We start from the raw sequence: 20,886 nt of genomic DNA, 5'->3' as shown, positions 1-20,886 counted from the left end.
CAGTAGAGGCTCAGTCTGCAGAGAAAAGGGGCCATGTGTGGCAGTGTCCTTAAGCAGGTTTCTATGGATGTGTGTGTGTGTGTGGGGGGAGGTTATGTGTGCCTCGGAATCCCCCTGCACACAGACCACATATACAAATATGCAAGGCTCAATCTTTTTTCTGTGGGATTTCATCTTTATACTTCTCACATTGCAATCGAGATGTTACAGTGACAATATTAAAGAAATTATTTAGGAAAAAACCTTTTAATTAAGTGGATTTGTAGTTAGATTATAGAATGTAATTTAGTTTAAAAATTATAAAGGTTTCCCTAATGACTGATGGTTTGAGCCATGATTGAGTGAATATACTTGTTACATTTTGAAGCCCTGTGTTTAAATGATATCATATGGTTGTACCTATCATAAGAGGATGTGGTGAATCTTAGTTACCTTTGTCACAATTTACACCCCACTTTTCTGACCATGAGGTTTCCCACTCATGTGTTACTTATGAAGAATGGGATCCCCATTTCCATTTCTTCAGGTTGAACCATGTAAATCCTATTCAAATGATGGAATGAGGAATTCTAGATTATGAGTCATTTGTTTCAGCTGTGACCTTTCCAATATTTGGAACATACTCTTAAAGTATATAGAATAGTTCAGTTTGTATCTTAGTGGGTATTTGCACATATACACATTAAGAATCAGCCTGACCAGGCAGTGGTGCAGTGGCTAGAGCATCAAACTGGGATACAGAGGACCCAGGTTCGAAACCCTGAGGTCACTGGCTTGAGCGCAGGCTCATCTGGCTGAGCGCAGGCTTGCAATATTGAGTGTGGGATCATAGACATGACCCCATGGTCATTGGCTTCAGCCCAAAGGTCACTTGAAATCGAAGGTCACTGGCTTGAACCCAAGGTTACTGGTTTGAGCAAGGGGACACTGGCTTGGCTGCAGCTCCCACCGCCCCCATTAAGGCATGTGTGAGAAAGCAATCAGTGAACAACTAAAGTGCCACAATGAAGAATTGCTGCTTCTCATTTCTCTCCCTTTCTGTCTGTCTCTCTGTCTGTCTCTATCTCACTTTAAAAAATAAATCATGTAGATATGTCCTCTCTTCTATGGGTGTGCTTTCCCCTGTTCTAAATGAACATGCTCGCCCTGACCCATTGGTTCAGTTAGAGCATTGTCCCAATAGACCAGGGTTGCAGGTTCAATCCCCAGTTGAGGCACATGTAAGAGTCAACCAATGAATGCATAGATATTTGGAACAGCAAATCGATGTTTCTTTCTCTCTCCTTTTCTCTCTCCCCCCTCCTTCTGCCTTCTTCTTGCTCTTAAAAAAAAGAAAAATCAAATGAGCATGCTCTACTCTTATCAAAGCAAAACATCATGCCCTGTGCTGTCAGGCTAGCAGGGGATGAAACACTGTCATTTTCTTCTTGGCTCTGTTCCTCGTATTGACGATGACATCTCTCTACAAGCTGCATTTTATGATTAATGAACTCTAGTATAACCATGCTGACAAGAGAAACAATACACACAGCATCAGGCACATCTAGCTCTGATCACCTCTGCTAACTATGTCCCACCAGTGTACGTATGTGGTTCTGAAAAGAGATGTATTTTCAAAGTTTGGTTTTAGCTGGGTCCCAGAGCAAGGCAGGGAGCACATCAGTGTGAGTTCTTGAGGTCCTGGGAGCCTGTTCTGTTTGGCAATGGCAGAGATTCTGCTTGGTGGCAGTGGCACCCCAGTGCCCAGGTTGTTAATACTTACTGAGAGAATAAATGGTGACCAAAGGCCTCTGGTCTGTGGAAATGAGTAAATAAGACATGTGCCTGCCCTGAAGAGAACATGAGGGATGACACAGTAGAGCTCCCTCGTCCCAATGGGAGACCAGGAAGAAGGTGTGCCGACATACTACTTCAATAGGGCACAGAGGTGTGAGTCTGAGGGGTGCAGATACATAAACCACAAATTTAGTGAATAAAATATAATAGTTTTACTCATTGTAACTCTGAGACATTATATAGAGAGAAGGATTCCCAGTGCCACGGCAACAGCTGACTCCACCAATAACCATTGAGTTCTTACCCGAAACCAGTGAATCCCCCCGCCCCCGAAACCAGCAAATCCTCACCAACCAGGGATGTGTCTTCTAGCCACACCAGGGACCCTGTGCCAAAAGCCTCCCCACGCAGGAAGGAAAGGTGAGAAGTGGTGCTTTCAGACTGCTTTCACTGTAAGTAAGAGTTAGATAGGACCTTTAGATAAGTAAGGTGTTTTGTTGTTTTAAGTGAGCAAGAGAGGAACAGACAGGGACAGATAGGAAGGGAGAGAGATGAGAAACATCAGCTTGTAGTTCTTCATTTTAGTTGTTCATTGATTGCTTCTCATATGTGCCTTGACCAGGAGGCTCCAGCTGAGCCAGTGACCCTTTGCTTAAGACAGCGATCTTGGGCTTCAAGCCAGCGACCTTTGGGCTCAAGCCAGTGACCATGGGGTCATGTTTATGATCCCACGCTCAAGCTGGCAACCCTGTGCTAAAGTTTGTGATCTCTCAGGGTCTCAAACCTGGGTCCTCAGAGTCCCAAGCCAATGCTCCGTCCACTGCACCACCACCTGGTCAGGCAGAGGTTAGTTTTTAAAGCTTATGTACTACCTTTTTAAAAAACCTTTTTTCTTTTGTGGTAAAGATACCAAGGAAAAGGCCATCTGGTTTACCCCATTTCCCATAGAATGTTCAGTCAGAGGACCCAGCACCACTTGTCTGTGTACTCACTGCATTTACCATCTGTTGCATTCAACTCTTTCTTTTGTTTGTATGAAGATCCAGTCAGTCCCTAAATTCAAGACCAGAAGGATTCCTGATTGCTTCTCAAGATCCAGAACATTCCTTGACAGAATATATTCACCATTTAGAAATGATCCAGCAAAGACTAGGGGGTGCAACACCAGGTAAAAGTCCTTCTCTAACTATAGTTTTAAATAATGTAAATGTACCCTAGGAATGTAAAAAATGTACAAAAGATCACTAGCATTCAGCTTAGTGATTGTTGTTAATTTGTCCTAATAGTTACTATTAACGATATCAGAAGAACAGTGTACTTAAGAAGTGTTGGGATCAGATTGACTTAATCAGTAGCTGAGCCTTTTGGTCCTTTCTCTTAAACTCATTCAAAGATTATTTCAGCCAGCATACAATTTTTCCAGTGTTTTTGTCATAATTTAAACCTCTGCATATTTTAATTATTCATATTTTTACATTAAAAATATTAATTTAGTGGTAGTGTTTCAAAATTGTGGAATTCTTCTTAAAGACATGTGAGGCCTCCTAACAAATTGCTACATCATTTTTATTTATATTTAGATTCCACTTCAAAGAAATCCTGCTGCCAGAAGAAGAAACAGTAAATAAAATCCTTGGTTTGTTTTTTTTTTACCTCTGGCAGTTGTACTTGAGGAAAAGATTTTTTCCTTCTTCTATGGAAAGCTGTGGTATGGCATGGCATACTGAGCGGTGCCTCACCTCACATGCCAGAGATGCCAGCCCCAGAGCCATTAGCTACATGTTCTCACCTTTGTGCATTGCTACAAAGCCAAATGTAATACTTTCTATGTCACTTCAGTATGTTTTAGCGCCTTACCTTCAAGAGGTAATGTGTGCACTCATGAGTGACGGGCACCTACCTGGTTCTTTGCATGTTGGCCACCCTGCTTGCCTCCAAGAGGGTAAGCAGAGAATGGTTCCCTGTTTATTTTCTTAAAGTGTACAGATGGAAATTTGGTTTAAAAAGAAAAACAAAAAGAGAGAATATAATTAAAGCACTATTATATTTGTGAATAGTCCTTGTGTTGTTTTTTAGTCTTATCTAGTTTGCTTTTATCTGTTGGAGGGGGTAGAGAGTTAGAATTTATGTTAAATCCTGTAAATCAGAGATTTTCATTGGAACTAACAGTATTCTTCCTCTAGTAAGACATTTGCCTATTGCTTCATCTTGGTTTCTCATTTTACTTCTCTATGAGGTGGCTACTCTATATTAACTCATGACTGCTCTTTTTACTGATACTCAGTTGTACCATGTGATACCTAACCAAGTATCCTTTACCCAGAAATCTCTAAAGGTATATGTATTTACAAGCATCTTAACTGTGTTTTAAGGACCTTTGAATATGACATTCTGCTGGGCTGAGGTTTTAATATACAATAGAAAAAGTTTTTCTAAGTCACTGATTGTGGTGATAGACTTTTTTTCAACATGCAACACTGGTCCTGTCTGCGTTTTTCTTCATATTAGCTGATGCTTCTATAAGATCACTGTTTAGAACCTTCTCACCTTTTCCCCTGGGTTCTGTGCTCTTTCACCTGATTTGCTGAAGCTGAAATCCATGTGGAAGTCAGCAGCTTGTGCAGAACAGACAGGCTTAGTCGAACTGGAAGCACATGGGCAAGTGGCCAGCCAGTACAGCCCACCCCTTGCCTACTAAGTTTTTCTTCTCACCCTCCTACCCAAATTTAATTACTAGGATGCAATTTAATGCACCTACCCAATGCAAGGCAAATACTCTTTACCTCTTTCCACGGCCCCCATGGTGTCATCTCTCAATGGTGCCGCCTACTCTTTCAGGACTGATTTGTACAGTTCATGCACCCCAGTCTGCCAAACAAAAGGTAAGCTGAAAGGAGGTACCCAAGGCAAGCATTAAAGTAAAAAGTGCATCATCCCTGCTTTTGTAAGTAGTCACAAGGCTTCATTTGACATTTATCACCACCTCCTTCTATCACCTGCTTCTTCTGAACCTAAGTAGGCACCTTGGCCGGGTAGGTGACCTAAACTTTTCCTATCTAAAAGATTTGAGACATTAATACACTGCTCACAAAAATTAGGGGATATTTTATTGCTTCATATTCATTTTGAAATATCTACAATTCTCACAAAAATTAGGGGATTTTTTTATAGCTTCATATTCGTTTTGAAATATCCTCTAATTCTGCTCACAAAAGTAGAGGATATTTTATCACTTCATATTCATTTTGAAATATCCCCTAATTTTTGTGAGCAGTATAGTATTGTCTTTAGAGAACTTTCTTTTACAACCAAACTTGGAAGTATTAAGTGCCAAGAGGGAAGGGGCCCAGTAAAACAGTAGATCACAGGTACAGATTTTTCTGTCCTCATTTTGTGCCGGCTACCCAATTTCTTCTCTATAATTGAGGTCATTTGCACCAACCAGTACAGTAACCCTGTCTTTACTTGCTGATTCAGATGTGTCTCATTCTTTCAAATAGACCATTGCTATATCTGGTGGAAGCCATCTTCCCATGGGACAGCAGAGCCCAAACAAAGTCATAGGATGGGAAGCAAAAATTCCTTGAAGAGGGGATATTCCTGTCTTAACCCTATGGATTCCCAGGCCAATATACTCTGGCTGTGGGAGAAATGGTACCACGAGTGAGTCTTCAGAAGGTAGGCTTTCCACCATCCATTAGGTGCGCTCCTGTTGACAACCATAATGCATGGCCATAAGCCTAATGCCACACTTTTGCTGTCAGAATTTTCTGATCAGAAGCAGTCATGATGAAAAAGTAACTTGGGGAGTTCACAATTGAGTTTTGGACAGAAAAAGTCCATATCCTGTAGGAGTGGGCAGAGTATTGGGGGCAAGTCAGCAGAAATTTAGTGGGAACCTGAGCCACCTGATCATGCCATTTACTATTGCCTCCTCGACCTACATGAGTCTTGTCTTGTGTTATTCTTCAACACCAGTTCTCCAACTGAGTGTCATATAATTCAGTTCAATTCTCACACTACCAGACTTAGCACAGACCATAAGTAATATAGCATAGGTTAAGGACTATCAGTCCCACAGACTACCTCCACTTTAGACACCAGCCAAACACCATTCTCCAGGCTACACACACTTCTGCTTGGCCAAATGCAAATTTGGGGGTTTTCACAACCTCCCCCCTCAGTTTGGTAATTGGCTAGAATGACTCAGAACTCAGTATAGTGCTACATTTAAGATTACCAGCTTAGCCTGACCAGGCGGTGGTACAGTGGATAGAGTGTCGGACTGGGACGCAGAGGACCCAGGTTCGAGACCCCGAGGTCGCCAGCTTGAGCGCTGGCTCATCTGGTTTGAGCAAGGCTTACCAGCTTGGACCCAAGGTCACTGGCTCGAGCAAGGGGTTACTCGGTCTGCTGAAGGCCCACGGTCAAGGCACATATGAGAAAGCAATCAATGAACAACTAAGGTGTCGCAACAAAAAACTGATGACTGATGCTTCTCATCTCTCTCCATTCCTGTCTGTCTGTCCCTCTCTCTCTGTAAAAAAAAAAAAAAAAAAGATTACCAGCTTATTATAAAGGATATAACTTAGTAACAACCACAAGGAAAAGATGTGGGGGACAGTTATGGGGGCAGGGGCACAGAGCTTCTGAGCCCTCAGCAAGTGTGCCATCCTGTTAGCACATCAATGTGTTCACCGACCTCAAGCTCCCTAAACCTTATCCAATGATTTTTGTCACAGCTTCATGACAGAGTCATGATTATTTGCCATGTGTAATTGGTGTTGAGTAAAACATGTTAAGAGAGCCTGAATATAAACCTCTATGATTGCACCTAGGATGGAGACTTGCCTATGGACCCATTTCAATTACGAGGAGATAGCCCATACAATTCATATTTATTTTTCTCAGTTTGGAGGCTGGAGGGGTTCTGCTTTTCTGGGTTGCAAACTATGTTCATATGGAGGAGAGCATAGAGGGTAAACAAGCTCTCTCATGGGCACAAATCTCATTCATGAGGCCTCCACCTTCATGACATCATCTAATCCCAGTTAACTCATGAAGCTCCCACCTTCTAACACCATCACACTAGGGCAGTGGTTCTCAAACTTTTTGAAGTCGGGGTGCATTTAAAATCCTACAAATAGCCTGACCTGTGGTGGCGCAGTGGATAAAGCGTTGACCTGGAAATGCTGAGGTCGCCGGTTCGAATCCCTGAGCTTGCCTGGTCAATGCACATATGGGAGTTGATGCTTCCAGCTCCTCCCCACCTTCTCTCTCTCCTCTCTCTCTCCCTCTCTGTCTCTCTCTCTCTCTCCTCTCTAAAATGAATTAAAAAAAATTAAAAAAAATCTTACAAATAATTGTAAGTGCACTATATACAAATTTCTGAGAAATATGTTATAATAAGTCACATATTAAAGAAAAAAATATAAAGTCCAAGCGTGCTTTTATGGTAATTAAATGAAATAATATGACAAAATTAAATTCTTACATTAAAAACATTTTTTATGAAAACAAAACAAAACAAAACATTTTTTATGTTACATTTCTTGAGTTATGCTTTTTAGAATTCGTAAAAAAGAGGGGTTAAAAAAGACAAAAAAGTTATCTTTTTATATAAGGTCTACCAGAAAGTTCTGTCCGTTTCTATCACAAGTTTCAACATGTAAGCACGTTTATTTGGCGCATGTGTGCCTCTATTTTTATCACTTAATGTATGCATACTGACATAGCAAATTAACTAAAACAAAGTTGATTCACGTTAGTCTTATGTGTGAAGTGATAGTGTACCCATGGCTACTGATAAAGTTCATTTACGCCACTGTAATTTTTATGAATTTCAACAAGGAAGAAATGCTACAGAAGCATGTAGCAATTTATTGAAAGTGTTTGGTGAAGGTACAGTTTCTGATAGGACATGCAGAAGATGGTTTGAAAAATTCGAAACAGGTGATTTCGACCTTTCTGATAAGCCATGTTCTGGGCGACCATCTTTGATTGATGATGATGTTGTTAAGACCATGTTGGAGCAAGATCCTTTTCTGACAACATCAGAGATCGCAGAAACGCTTAATTCAGCTCAGCACACCATTTCGGACCATATTAGGAAGATAGGATTGGTGTGGAAATATATTATTTAATAAAGTTTATTGACGGTAAGAAAAATTTGTATTTTGTTTTATTCCAAAAACGGACAGAACTTTCCGGTAGACCTTATATATATAGATACATTCTTAGTAAGATTTAGTAAATTCGGCAGGTTCCTAGCGATTTCATCAATGTTTGGGCATATATTTGAAAGGCAAACTCTCATTTCTTGTCAATACATTGAAGAATTCCTCTCTTTTTACTCTTAATTGTGTTGAGTGCAGAAAACCCCCACCATACATATCATCTTAACTTTACACCAAACAAAGGATAGAAGAAACTTACCTTCAGTCTTACTGGGGAACATGGGGGGAAAGGCAACCTAATCAGGCAAGTGAGGTGGGGGGTTGGGCAGACTGTCAGTTTACAGCCAATTCCCCACACCTCTGTCCCGCAAAAATCTAAACTCCAAAAACCCTGTTGGTTTTTTGGTCCCCAACAGGCACATATTTCTCTGGAATACCATCGGGCGCACCTGGAAATCTAGGGAGCACACTTTGAGAACCACTGCAATAGGGGATAAGATTTCAACATATGAATTGGGGCAGGTAATCAGTCCATAACAAGTATATACAAAACAGCCTGAACAGATCCAGAAGGTATAAGTAAATGACCAGAGTGAGTGGTCTTCATGGTGCTGAATGTTCTACTACTTCACTGTCTCCCTTTCAGTCCACATCTGTGGTCTTATGGGAAGGTCTCTGTGACCAGTTGACAAGAGAAGGAAGATAGGTTTGTTCTGCAGAGGGATCTGCACCATATGCTGGCATCACCCAGTATAGTTGCTGCACTACAGCCCAGCTTTCAGGTGGATTTTGGAGGATTTCCAGTTGGCGAACTTTGGATAGTACTTCTGGTGGTCCATTTCACATGGAAAGAGTTGATCTGAGTTACTGATCTAAATACTCACGCGCAGTAGGTAATCAGTTATCCAGCTGTTTGATGACAGGAAAGATCGAAAGATTGGTATCAAGGAGTCTACAGGAAAGGTATGTAAACAGACCTCGCCTACCAGAGGACATCCACAGTGGAAATGGAATTTGATGGACAAGATAATGTTCTTTCTTAAGTCAACATGGTACTTTCTGAATGGTGTCATAAAACGTGGCTACAGTAGCAGAAAGGTATCTTAACATTGGTTCAACAATATAGTTCCTTTCCAACAGTAGAGGCCAGTGCTGAGACTTTGATGTGGTGACCTGGTTCCTTCTGTTTATCAAGGAGCAGTGATTTGTCCTCCAGGAATAGACCCATATTCCAGGTGTGAATTTGGCTTTCCTGTCTACAGTACATCATCCAACACCAACCATCCATGGACTTAGAATGTCTTCGCCATTGCTGTAATTCTCCACAACACTGCCTCTTAATGGTGGGCATATATTAAAGCAATGAACATGCAGGAATGAGCTCACACTCGTAGAATTCAGTGGCCTTAGCATATGTTGGAGGAGGTCCTTGAGAGAATGTGACTTCCGATTGACCTATGAGCTGGACCTGGGCAATTGTGGACACCTGCTACCCACTCCCATCCTTGGAATGTGTGTTCTGCTTGCCTTCCCTGAGGTAGAAGCCGCCCCAAGGATGCAGCCTTGAGAGAGGAAGGTGTTGAAACCATCTGAATGGTACATATAACTGAAACCAGTTAAGGCTTTTGTATAAACTCAAGGTTCTGGTGGGTGGGTGTGGAGATCTACTGATCTTGTGTCACCCAAGACAAGCCTTAAGTTCCCTTATTTATTAAACCTGCCACTTTTCAGTCTGGAGTGGTCTGCCTTTATTTGGTCTCTCCTTGCCCTCCTTGTAAGGAGCCAATTTATAAATCTATCACCTATTCCATCAGCTAGAAGAAATTGTTTTGACTAAAGTATAGTGGCCAGCTGAAGGCTCTCTTTAGCACCAGCTTGGAAATCACATCTTACAAGTTTGAGGTAATGTCAAACTACTGTTTGAGACAGTAGCACCTGTGCCATGCTATCGCCCTTACAGCCGGATGGCAGTGGTCGGAGGATCCAGAAGCCGGCCCCCAATCCCCTCCAGCACCTGCAGCCATGACAAGGACAATGAGAGCAAGAATCAAAAGAAGTATCGGGGCTGTCTGCCAAGAAGCTCTCTCCCAACCCACTCAACCTCACCAATTAAAGATAGTGGGTGCCATGGTCAAGAACAGGGACAAGGGTGGTGGACTTCAGCTCAGCAAGGTGTTTATCTGTCCAGTTTCCCTGGTACTGCAAGCTCATCCACAGCCACAAGTACTGCAGCCTCAACAGCCTGTGCCAGAACATAGACCTTCAACCTGGAGGCTCCCCGACCATTGAAGACTCCACTATACTGCATCAGTCTTCACCAGTGTGCAGCAGAAAAAGATGACAGTGAAGACAAGGAAAGCTAAGAGGAAGGCTTGGAACTGAGTCTTGCTCAGTCAAATAAAAACCAAGCTCAGCCAGAGAAGGCACAGGATCAGCTGAAGGGGACCAGTGGCAGCTGAGCTGCAGGTCCTGGGCCAAGCTGGTGGTGAGTGACGATAACAGGAGCAAGAGGAGGACCACTCAGGAAGTGTCAATGAAGAAGACAGCCATCCAGAGCTGAGACAGCATCGCCCTTAGCAGTCACAAATAGCAGATGTCACTTCAGATTTGGGTTGAAACTGTATAAATGAAGATCTTCCATATTTATATAGCAAAGAGCATGTCTGGCCCTGTCCTGGCACCAGCAGTGTTTGTAAAAGCATTAACTGCTTTTTTTTTTTTTTTTTTCTGAAGCTGGAAACGGGGAGAGATAGACTCCCGCATGCGCCCGACCGGGATCCACCCGGCACACCCACCAGGGGGCGATGCTCTGCCCCTCCGGGGCGTCACTCTGTTGCGACCAGAGCCACTCTAGCGCCTAGGGCAGAGGCCAAGGAGCCATCCCCAGCGCCCAGGCCATCTTTGCTCCCATGGAGCCTCGCTGCGGAAGGGGAAGAGAGAGAGAGGAAGGAGAGGGGGAGGGGTGGAGAAGCAGATGGGCGCTTCTCCTGTGTGCCCTGGCCGGGAATCGAACCCGGGACTTCTGCACGCCAGGCCGACGCTCTACCACTGAGCCAACCAGCCAGGGCCAAAGCATTAACTGTTTAAAACGAAGAAAAACTGAGTTAGGGAACATGTGACACCTGTTTTTCCATTCTTTTCCTGGCAGCACTGTGGCTGCAGTTTGGAATTACCATAGTTAAAGCTGGGGATGCATGTCTGTAGCCATCCATTCCTCATACTGTATTTTATCGGGCAGGTCAAAATTGCGTGGGCATGGGGCCCACTGCTCTGATGGGGTATGTCAAGTGTCACTGATATCAAACAGTAATAAATTAAACTACCACCACCAACAAAAACAGCAGCAAAAAGAAGTGGCAGACTCTCTCACTACCTGTGCAAGTTGGATTCTCTAGTTCTTTTTTATTTATTTATTTTTTACAGAGACAGAGAGTGAGTCAGAGAGAGGGATAGACAGGGACAGACAGACAGGAATGGAGAGAGATGAGAAGAATCAATCGTTGGTTTTTCATTGCGCGTTGCAACACCTTAGTTGTTCATTGATTGCTTTCTCATATGTGCCTTGACTGCGGGCCTTCAGCAGACTGAGTAACCCCTTGCTGGAGCCAGCGACCTTGGATTCAAGCTGGGGGGCTTTTGCTCAAACCAGATGAGCTCGTGCTCAAGCTGGCGACCTCGGGGTCTCAAACCTGGGTCCTCCACATCCCAGTCCAACGCTCTATCCACTGCGCCACCGCCTGGTCAGGCGGATTCTCTAGTTTTTTAATTACAGTTAAGCAAAGGAGGACCAAAATGCTCCCTCATGGATCATCTGGGTCCCATACATACTCTTCCCCGTTTGTAATGCATGTGATAGCAGCCCTGCCTTCTCCGAGAGAAGTAACTCTTCCTATGTCCCACACATACTCTTCCCCATGTGTAATGCATGTGATCGCAGCCCTGCCTTCTCCACTGCTGAGAGAGTGACTCTTCCTGTGTCTGCTGGTTCCTAGATGCAAGGACTGCAAGGTTCCCAGACATCACCCATACTTTATAATCTAATGGAATACCTATTGTGTTCCCTGGCAAGTGTCCCTTTTGGGGACCAGCATCTCAAACCTTGCAGAGTTAACCTTGGAGGATAGGAAGCACAATGTTCCCAGGGAATTCTTGGAAGTGATGGTGAGGTCACTACTATTTCTACCCTTTGGGTTTCAGACTCATGTGTCCTTCCTTTTAGGAGCACAGTACCATATAAAACAAAGCTTTTGAATGGCATCCCATTGTCACAGAATGTTACCTCCAACTTGGTCCTTCAGCTCTGCCTTTAGCTGGCTGTCCCAATGCTCTGTCATGCAGTGGATCTCATGGTTCCTGCAATTCCTTTGCTGTACAGTGAATCCATTTGATGTGATGCCATATGGGATCCTGTGTTGGAGCAAGCACACCTGAAGCCCTTGCTAGGGACACTTGTGAAAAGGAAAGGAAAACCTAGATAAGGAATATGAACCTATTCCTGTGAAAATGAACTGCTGGCTCATCCAGGATGAAAGGGTTATAATAAACTTGGTTGGTTGGGCTTCTTGATGAAAAGGGCCCTATGGGAAGCTCAGCATTGGTCTCTTTTGCTGGCAGGTTAGACATTTAGTGGCTAGATCAGCTTTGGTCAAAGAATCCACAGTTTGCCTAACCAGGTGGTGGCACAGTGGATAGAGCATCAGACTGGGATGCCGAGGACCCAGGTTTGAGACCCCGAGGTCGCCAACTTGAGCGCAGGCTCATCTGCTTTGAGCAAAGCTCATCAGCTTGGACCCAAGGTCGCTGGTTCGAACAAGGGGTTACTCGGTTTGCTGAAGGCCTGCGGTCAAGGCACATATGAGAAAGCAATCAATGAACAACTAAGGTCTCACAACGAAAAACTGATTGATGCTTCTCATTCTCTGTTCCCGTCTGTTTGTTCCTGTCTATCCCTCTGTCTGACTCTGTCTCTGTAAAAAAAACCCCAAAAAATCCCCCCAAAGAATCCAGTTTGACCCATGAATGGCATCTAACCCCACTACCTTGGCCATTTTGTTCTTATACCTCGTACTGGGCTTGCCAATGAGCTGCTGTCCAATGTCCTCTAGGCGAGTCAGTCCACTTGGTTGTTAAATACTTTCATGGATGCTCTGTGGGGGGTCATTAGCACTTATACAAAGATCATCCTACTTGATATCTATGTCAGTACATTTACCTACATACTTCTACCACAGAACTCCTTGTCCCAACTACCAACTGTTTTCCTCCAGGCCCTTAACCAGTCACCCGGGACACCCAGCACTGCCCATGAGTCCACATAGTCTCTCCTTGGGCCACTTCTTACACAAAAAAAGTAAATGACTAGATCTGTTGGCTGCATATGCCCTTATCAGTATCTTTCAAGGCCGCCTGAGTGAGCCTATAATGTAGTTACTGTCCACTTTCCTTTTGAACTCACATATCAAGTCAATCCATCTATGAACCAAGCTCAAGCTTTTCTCCTCTTTCAACTGGTCGTAAGTCTCCCCCATGTGGTCACAAGTGTGAAGTGACAGGCTCTAATTTATAACAGCAGTGGATGGATGCCTTGTGAGTCTGGGATACCTATTCTGCATTCACTTGTGACCTCTGTACATTTTCATGCTCAATCTTAAATACAGTGTGTCCATAAAGACACATGTGCATTTTTGACCGGTCACAGGAAAGCAACAAAAGACGACAGAAATGTGAAATCTGCTCCAAATAAAAGGAAAACTCTCAGTTTCATACCTATTCAGTGCAGTTTGATGTGGGCTCACGCACAGATTTTTTAGGGCTCCTTAGGTAGCTATCCCGTAGAGCCTCTACAGACTCGTCACTGACTGATGGCCTACCAGAACGGGGTTTCTCCACCAAACTGCTGGTTTCCTTCAACTGCTTATCCCACTGAGTAGTGTTATTCCTATGTGATGGCGCTTCGTTATAAATGTGCCAATATTCACGTTGCGCTTTGGTCACGGATTCAAATTTAGCGAGCCACAGAACACACTGAACTTTCCTCTGTACCGTCCACATCTCGACTGGCATGGCCGTGGGCTGCTCCGCTGTATACACGATGTTACATCATCATCTGCGCATGTACACATGCTGCCACATCATCCTAGAGAAACTGGGAGGGTTTTCCTTTTATTTGGTGCAGATTTCACATTTCTATCGTATTTTTTTGCTTTCCTGGGACCGGTCAAAAGTGCACCATGACTTTACGGACACACTGTATATTACTTCCATCTTATGATGGATTGTTGCTGGGCCCAACCAACCTTATGACTTGTGAGTCTGACAAAACCTATCTCATCATGGGTGGTCTTAGCTGCATGGTCACTTGATGTTCCAAGATGAGGTGTTCATGTTCCATCTCCATTGGAGCACAGTTGCACACAAGGATATTTTTCCCTCCAAAGGCACATAATTCTGTGTTCTGAGTGGCACGGCAGAACTTCAGGATCCTGCATTGTGAATCTCCTACAGGAACATGCCAGAAACTCCGCATTGTATTGTTCCCTACCACCAATAACCAATAGCACCTGCTAGACCATATGACCCAGGCTGCAGAGGGACGACATAGAATGGTGCATACCCTTCCCCACTACCCCCTGCTTGCCTGCTTGCTTGCATGGAGACAAAAAGTTTGCTTGAGTAACCACCCAGGGCTTAGCTATTTAAACCGCAACCCCATCCAGCCAGTGTGGAACTTGAACTTACCAGCTGCCTTTGTTTCTGCCCCTGTATGTACGTAATAAAGGCTATGTCTGCTCCACCTGGTCCTCCTTGTGGTTCCTTTGAGATCCTGTAATGACACCAGATCCATTTTCTGGGTCTGGACCTCCTGTGTTACACGGCCTATTACAGAAACTTCCTATTCTGGGCTCTTATCGAAGCTGCAGTCTTACACATCACCCAATATTTGGGTCAGAGCAGTATTCCTACATGTGGAGTATGCTGCTTCCAGAACCTAAAGTCCCAACAATGTCCTGCTTTCTTAATGGTTGAAGATGCAAGATGCAGTAATTGCCTAATTTTTAGAAGGGTTGCCCTTGGGCACCACTGACCACTGGACCCCTAAAAATGTTATGGATGTAGCAGGTTCCTGAATCTTTATAGTTTATCTACATAATGTTATTGATGTAATGAGACAATGTAATTCTCCAGGATATCTAGATGGTCCTGATGATTCTGGATTATGATAGGTAACATAGATTTTGAGCAAAACTGTATCTTTGTTATACCTGAATGTCAATATTTCTGGTCTTCTGAGAGGGACAGAAAAGAACACACCAAATCAAAAGTCACCTACCACATCGGCAAAAAGGCTACTATCGGAGCTACTAGTCAGTTGAATTTGCAGTAGTATACTGTTATAAACCAGCATCCTTCTGCAGGGGTCATGCTGGCGAATTAAAGATTTGAAAACCACCACTCTGCACCCTTTGAATCTTTAAAAGTGTCACCAATCTCTGCCATTTTCACCTCTGGATGTGATATTGTTTTATGATCTTGACAGGGATGGGGCTGTTTCAGAGGGTTCTGTGTGGCTTTTCCTATTATGATTGCTCCAAACCTACAGGTCGGGGACCCAATGTGAGAGTAATGTTAACTGCCAAGAATGTCAATGCCAATATTCAGTTGGGGACTGGGGAAAGTTGGACCTTGGGCAAGACTTCATTATCCTCTGCCACTCTGTGCAGCCACACTAATGGGGCCATGATGATAAGGTATCTGCATATCAAAGTCAATTCAGACCCTGTATCCACCAGTCTTCAAAAGGTTTGGCCACCCATTTTCCCCATGGGTACAGTCATCAAAGGAAATGGCTATTGCACCCTTTGAAAACAAACTTGGAATTTATTTGTGTATACATGTGGCATACTGTGGGGTCTTTGATATTTGGCCACTTCAGTAAATGGGTTCCATGCCTGAAAACTGGCTCAGGTCCAGAAACTGGGTGTGGGATCATGATTTTTTTATTGTGCAATCATTTTGATTTTCCTAGTCAATCTTCCCAGACTTTTCTGCTAGTAGTATCCTTAGCTGCCCATCAATTTTGCCTATAGAGATGGTATATATATTGTGTGTGTGTGTTTGTGTGTGTGACAGAGACAGAGAGAGAGAGACAGAGAAAGGGACAGATAGGGACAGACAGGAAGGGAGAGAGATGAGAAGTATCAATTCTTCATTGCAGCACCTTATATATGTTGTTCATTGACTGCTTTCTCATATGTGCCTTGGCCGGGGGCTACAGCCAAGCCAGTGACCCCTTGCTCAAGCCAGCGACTTTGGGCTTCAAGCCAGTGACCATGGGGTCATGTCCATTATCCCATGCTCAAGCCAGTGACCCCACACTCAAGATGAGCCCGTGCTCAAGTTGGTGACCTCAGGGTTTTGAACCTGGGTCCTCTGCAGCCCAGTCTGATGCTCTAGCTACTGTGCCACCACCTGGTCAGGTGAGATGATATGTTTTATCAGCCAGTTCTCTAACTCTCTACAGGTCAGGCTGTCTTGGCTGCCACTCAAGACTTTCTTGGCCATTATAATTGCAATACTCTGACTTCTGTAAATTCAGTGCTACCTCCTGGCCTCTTTTGTTTTAGGACCCTATCATCCCTATTGCTGTCACCCAGACAAGTTCTGGAGCAGTTTTTCATACTGTCAGCTTTTGCCTACGGAGATGAACTGCCACTGAACATTTTGGTGATAACAGTGCCCCTTTCATCAGCCTGTTTCTTACTACTTTTGTAAATGTGTTACTTGTGCCTGTGTGTGGAATATAATCTGGTGGGTCTTAAGGAAGTACGGAGTATATAAATTTCAGCACATCCACATTCTCAGGCATTTCACTACCCCCCCCCCCCCACAGTCCACTGTAGCAATTCTGTCACTTAAACTTGACTTACTGGGGATATAGCTTTATCTACATGTGGTGTTTTACAAATATATCTGCAAATTCTTTGCTACTCTTCCCTTCAGAAGATGAAGTCTAAGTCTCCTCTCTTTGAATATAGGTGAGATTTAGTGACTCATTGCTAATAGGCAGGTAGTGGCAGAATGATGTATATGGCTTCTGAGGCTAGTTCACAAAAAGGCTATGGCCTTCCTTTGTCTTTGGACAGTTGCCCTTGGAACCCAGCCATAATATTGTGAGGAAGCCAAGGCCACAGGGAGTGACCGTGTGTGGGTGTGCTGGCTAATATCCCCAGTCTGGGTTCCAGCATCAACTGTTAGCCGTGTGAGTAAATGAACTTTCAGGTTATTCCAACTTCCAGCCTTCAAGCTGTTCCAGCTGAGGCCTCAGATGCTGTGAACAGAGATTAGCCATCCCCACTATGCCCTGCAGTTACTAGAGATGATACAGGCATACCTTGGAGATATTGCAGGTAGACAGATGTTGCACAATAAAACAAGTATCATAATAAAGTGAGTCATAATACTTTTGCTGGTGGAGGGTCTTGCTTTCAATTTGTGAAAAATGCAACATTCTTGAAGTGCAATAAAGCAAAATGCCTGCAGCCTGACCAGGTGGTGGTGCAGTGGATAGAGCGTTGGACTAGGATGCGGAGGACTCAGGTTCGAAACCCTGAGGCTACCAGCTTGAGCATGGGCTCACCAGCTCGAGTGAGGAGTTGCTGGCTTGAGTGTGGGATCACAGATGTGACTCCAAGGTCGCTGGCTTGAGCAAGGGGTCACTCGCTCTGCTGTAGCCCCCCAGTCAAGGCACATATGAGAAAGCAATCAGTGAACAAGCAATCAACGAACAACTAAAATGCCGCAACAAAGAATTGATGCTTCTCATCTCTCTCCCTTCCTGTCTGTCCCTATCTGTCCCTCTCTCTGACTCTGTCTCTGTAAAAAACCCAAAAACCAAAGTGCCTGCAAATGGTTGTTTTGAGTGACTAAATGTGTAGTAATTTGTTATATAGCAATGCCACAACCAGTCCAGTAATGGGTGTGCACAAAAGGAAGGCACTGCAGGACTTAAGAAAAAATATAAGATACAACATAGAGAAAAGATGGGTACAGGGGACTCCCAGCCTCTAGGACTGAGAACCCAGATCTCTGCAGCCTTATCATATTTATTGGTCTCTTTGCTCATCAAGCAAATTAGCAGAGCCTGGGTCAAATAATTCTACAATGGATTCAGGTGCAGAAAAAGAGGACCAACCAATGCCCCCCAGGCATGTAGAAAAATGGCTATACGGATTAGCTGCTTCCTATAAACCACCATAGTAGTGCTTGCCGGGACAGCATTCTGCCTCCACAGGACTTGGCGTTCTGAGGTCCACACCAAAGACTTACCTCAAGGCTGCAGTTTAATCTCTTGGCCAATTCCCCACATAGTAATAGATACACTATCATTCTCGAAGCTATCCTTTGAGCAAGTTTGCACTTAGTCTTTGCCGTGGTGTTAGATCCCGTATCTTAAAAGATTGCTCATAAGTTAATAAATTCTTCTACCCAATTTTACATTCCAGCTCCCTTTTGACTTCTGAAGGGGTCATCTGCTCAATTAAAGATGTTGGTGACCACCACTCATCAAGCATGCTCACCATCCCTTGCTCAAGCCAGAGACCATGGGATCATGCCTATGATTCCACACTTATGCCAGCGACCCCATGCTCAAGTTGGTGACCTCAGGATTTCAAGCCTGGGACCTCAGGGTCCCAGGTTGATTATCTATTGAGCCACTACTGGTCAGGATGGATCTTACAGCTTGTTGTGGGTTGAATTGTGCCCACACCCCCACCATGATACCTCCAAAAGATGAAGTTCTAACCATGCCAGTACCTGTGAATGTGACCTTATTTGAAAATAGGGTCTTTGTAGAATAACCAAGTTAATTCATTAGGATGGGCCCTAATGCAATGACTGGTGTCCTTATAAATGGGAAATTTGGACACAGAAACGAGCACTTCTTCCTCTTACTTTTTTTTCTACATAAAGGAAAAACACCATGTGAATATGAAGGTAGAGATTGCTGTGATGAATCCACAAAACAAGGAACACCAAAGACTGCCAGTAAACCACCAAAGGCTAGCAGAGAAGAACAAAACAGATCTTTCCCTCCCAACCCTTAGAAGGAACCAACCATACTGTCAGCTTGTTCTGATGTCTAGCCTCCAGCATTGAGACAGTAAGTTTCTGTTAAGGTACCCAGTTTGTGGTACTTTGTTACTGCAGCTCTAGAAATGAATACAGTTATTTTAAGGGGCAGAGAGCTATAGCCCCTTTTCTATCTCATCATAGTTCCAGCTGAATTATGCAAAGAAATAACCATAATTATATGCTAATGTGCAGTAGGTGGGGGAAGGTTTGCATGGCTAGGAGGGAGAGGTGAGCCACGTGGGTAGTCTCCAAAGGTTCAAGGCAGTCTGGGGAGTCAAAAGCTTTGAAAGCATCTACCAAGACTTCCCCAACCAATGTGTCATAGGCCACCTTTTCCCAACTAGGGCCCCAAATTTGACAAAACTTCCTTGACTGGGTGTTTACCATCTTTGATATACTAGTTCCTGGGCCTGACCCTTGTCTTTATTGTCTCAATGTAGAAGATGAGGGTGTCTTTACTTACATCCAGAGATTCCATGGCTTTCAATTGTCTGTTGCTAATCACCAGCTATCCATTATTATTATTATTATTATTATTATTATTTACAGAGCATCAATAGTACTAAGGAATAGGTATTCAATGCCATTACCCTTCCTTACAGTTACTATTTCCATATATGTAAAGGCCTAATACATTATCCACTAATGTATTCCATTTCACTTTAGTAGTGTGCCTGCTACTTCAATCGTGGTTAAAAATTAATCTGATCACCACCTTGTGCCAGCGACTGAGTGCTACACCCACAAGTGATGAGTGAGCATCCTGGAACCCCATTTTATCACCTTTCACACTACCCCTAGTACCTGTTGCAGGATGGCTTCTCTGGAAGCAGATGCTGACAAAGCTTGGGGTACAAGATGTTTGATATCAATAAATATGAAAGGAAGGAGAAGGAAGCAGGACTGGGCAGAGAAAGAGTGTACACAGGCTCAGCAAAGCTCTGGCAGGTCTGGTGTGCTGCACATCAAAGGTGTCCTGTGTTGGGCCCAAACGGCCAGACTGTATAGTCGTGCTTCACTTATTCACCAGATGTGGACTTTGGCAAGGTGGCCCTCCACCATGGACGTGCATGTTTACTGGTCCATCCTTGCATATGCAGATACACGTCCTGTGTGTATGTGGGGATCAGCTCCTTCAGGATTCTATGGGCCTCTCAGTTCAACTCCACCTGAGGGCTCCTAACACCTTGTTTAGCAGCTGTCTTCCCATTTCCCAAGGTCACCTCATGATCTGAAATGGCTGCCGGAGCTCCTTCCTGGTCAGTACTATACCGCTGAAAGCTATTTTGAAAAGCAAATGAGTTAACACGTAAAAGTCTGGGGAAAACGCTTGGCCCACACCTCTGCAACTATCCCAACAGCATTGCAAAGCCAGGTCGGTGTGTCCAGGGTGTCCCAGCAGACTACAGGAAACCAGAGAAAAGCCCCGGCAGGGCAGCACACCGGGGCAGGAAGGTATCCTGACCACAGGACGAGTTGGGGAAGCCACCTCAGCACAAGTACCTCGCCCAGGTGGAGACCTGCGCCCACAGAGTCTCAGGTGCTGTATAACCTGACAATCCGGACCCCGGCGCAGAGCCTCTCGGGAGTGACGCTCTCCGGCTTCTCCCAATGTAAGCCTAGAGCGACGCCGCCGCGTCCTTGAGGCCAATGGGAGCGAGCCATCGGTGTTGCTGGGCGGGCTCTGGTCTCATAGCCCCGCCCTCAGCGCGATGCGCACGCGCGCTCCCCTCCCACCCTTTCCGTCGCGCACGCGCGCTCCGTATAGGGCTCTCCGAGCTGTCGGGGGCGCGCAGGGCGG

At 44.3% G+C, this 20,886-nt stretch overlaps 1 protein-coding gene across 1 annotated transcript in view; it reads left to right on the top strand.

The window, feature by feature from the left end:
• PCNT (pericentrin) overlaps window positions 1-3,832 on the top strand; it is a 109,330-nt gene extending 105,498 nt beyond the window's left edge. The window contains exons 44-45 of the mRNA XM_066369957.1: window positions 2,817-2,944; window positions 3,357-3,832. Coding sequence (XP_066226054.1) covers window positions 2,817-2,944; window positions 3,357-3,400 — 172 coding nt within the window. The 3' untranslated portion in view covers window positions 3,401-3,832. The remainder of the gene's footprint in view (window positions 1-2,816; window positions 2,945-3,356) is intronic.
• The last annotated feature ends 17,054 nt before the right edge of the window (window positions 3,833-20,886 follow it).

Source organism: Saccopteryx leptura, chromosome 2 (assembly GCF_036850995.1).
Source record: "Saccopteryx leptura isolate mSacLep1 chromosome 2, mSacLep1_pri_phased_curated, whole genome shotgun sequence".
Taxonomy (NCBI): Eukaryota; Metazoa; Chordata; class Mammalia; order Chiroptera; family Emballonuridae; genus Saccopteryx; species Saccopteryx leptura.
Note: the sequence above shows the minus strand (reverse complement) of the source record. Positions and strands in the feature narration are given on the sequence as shown.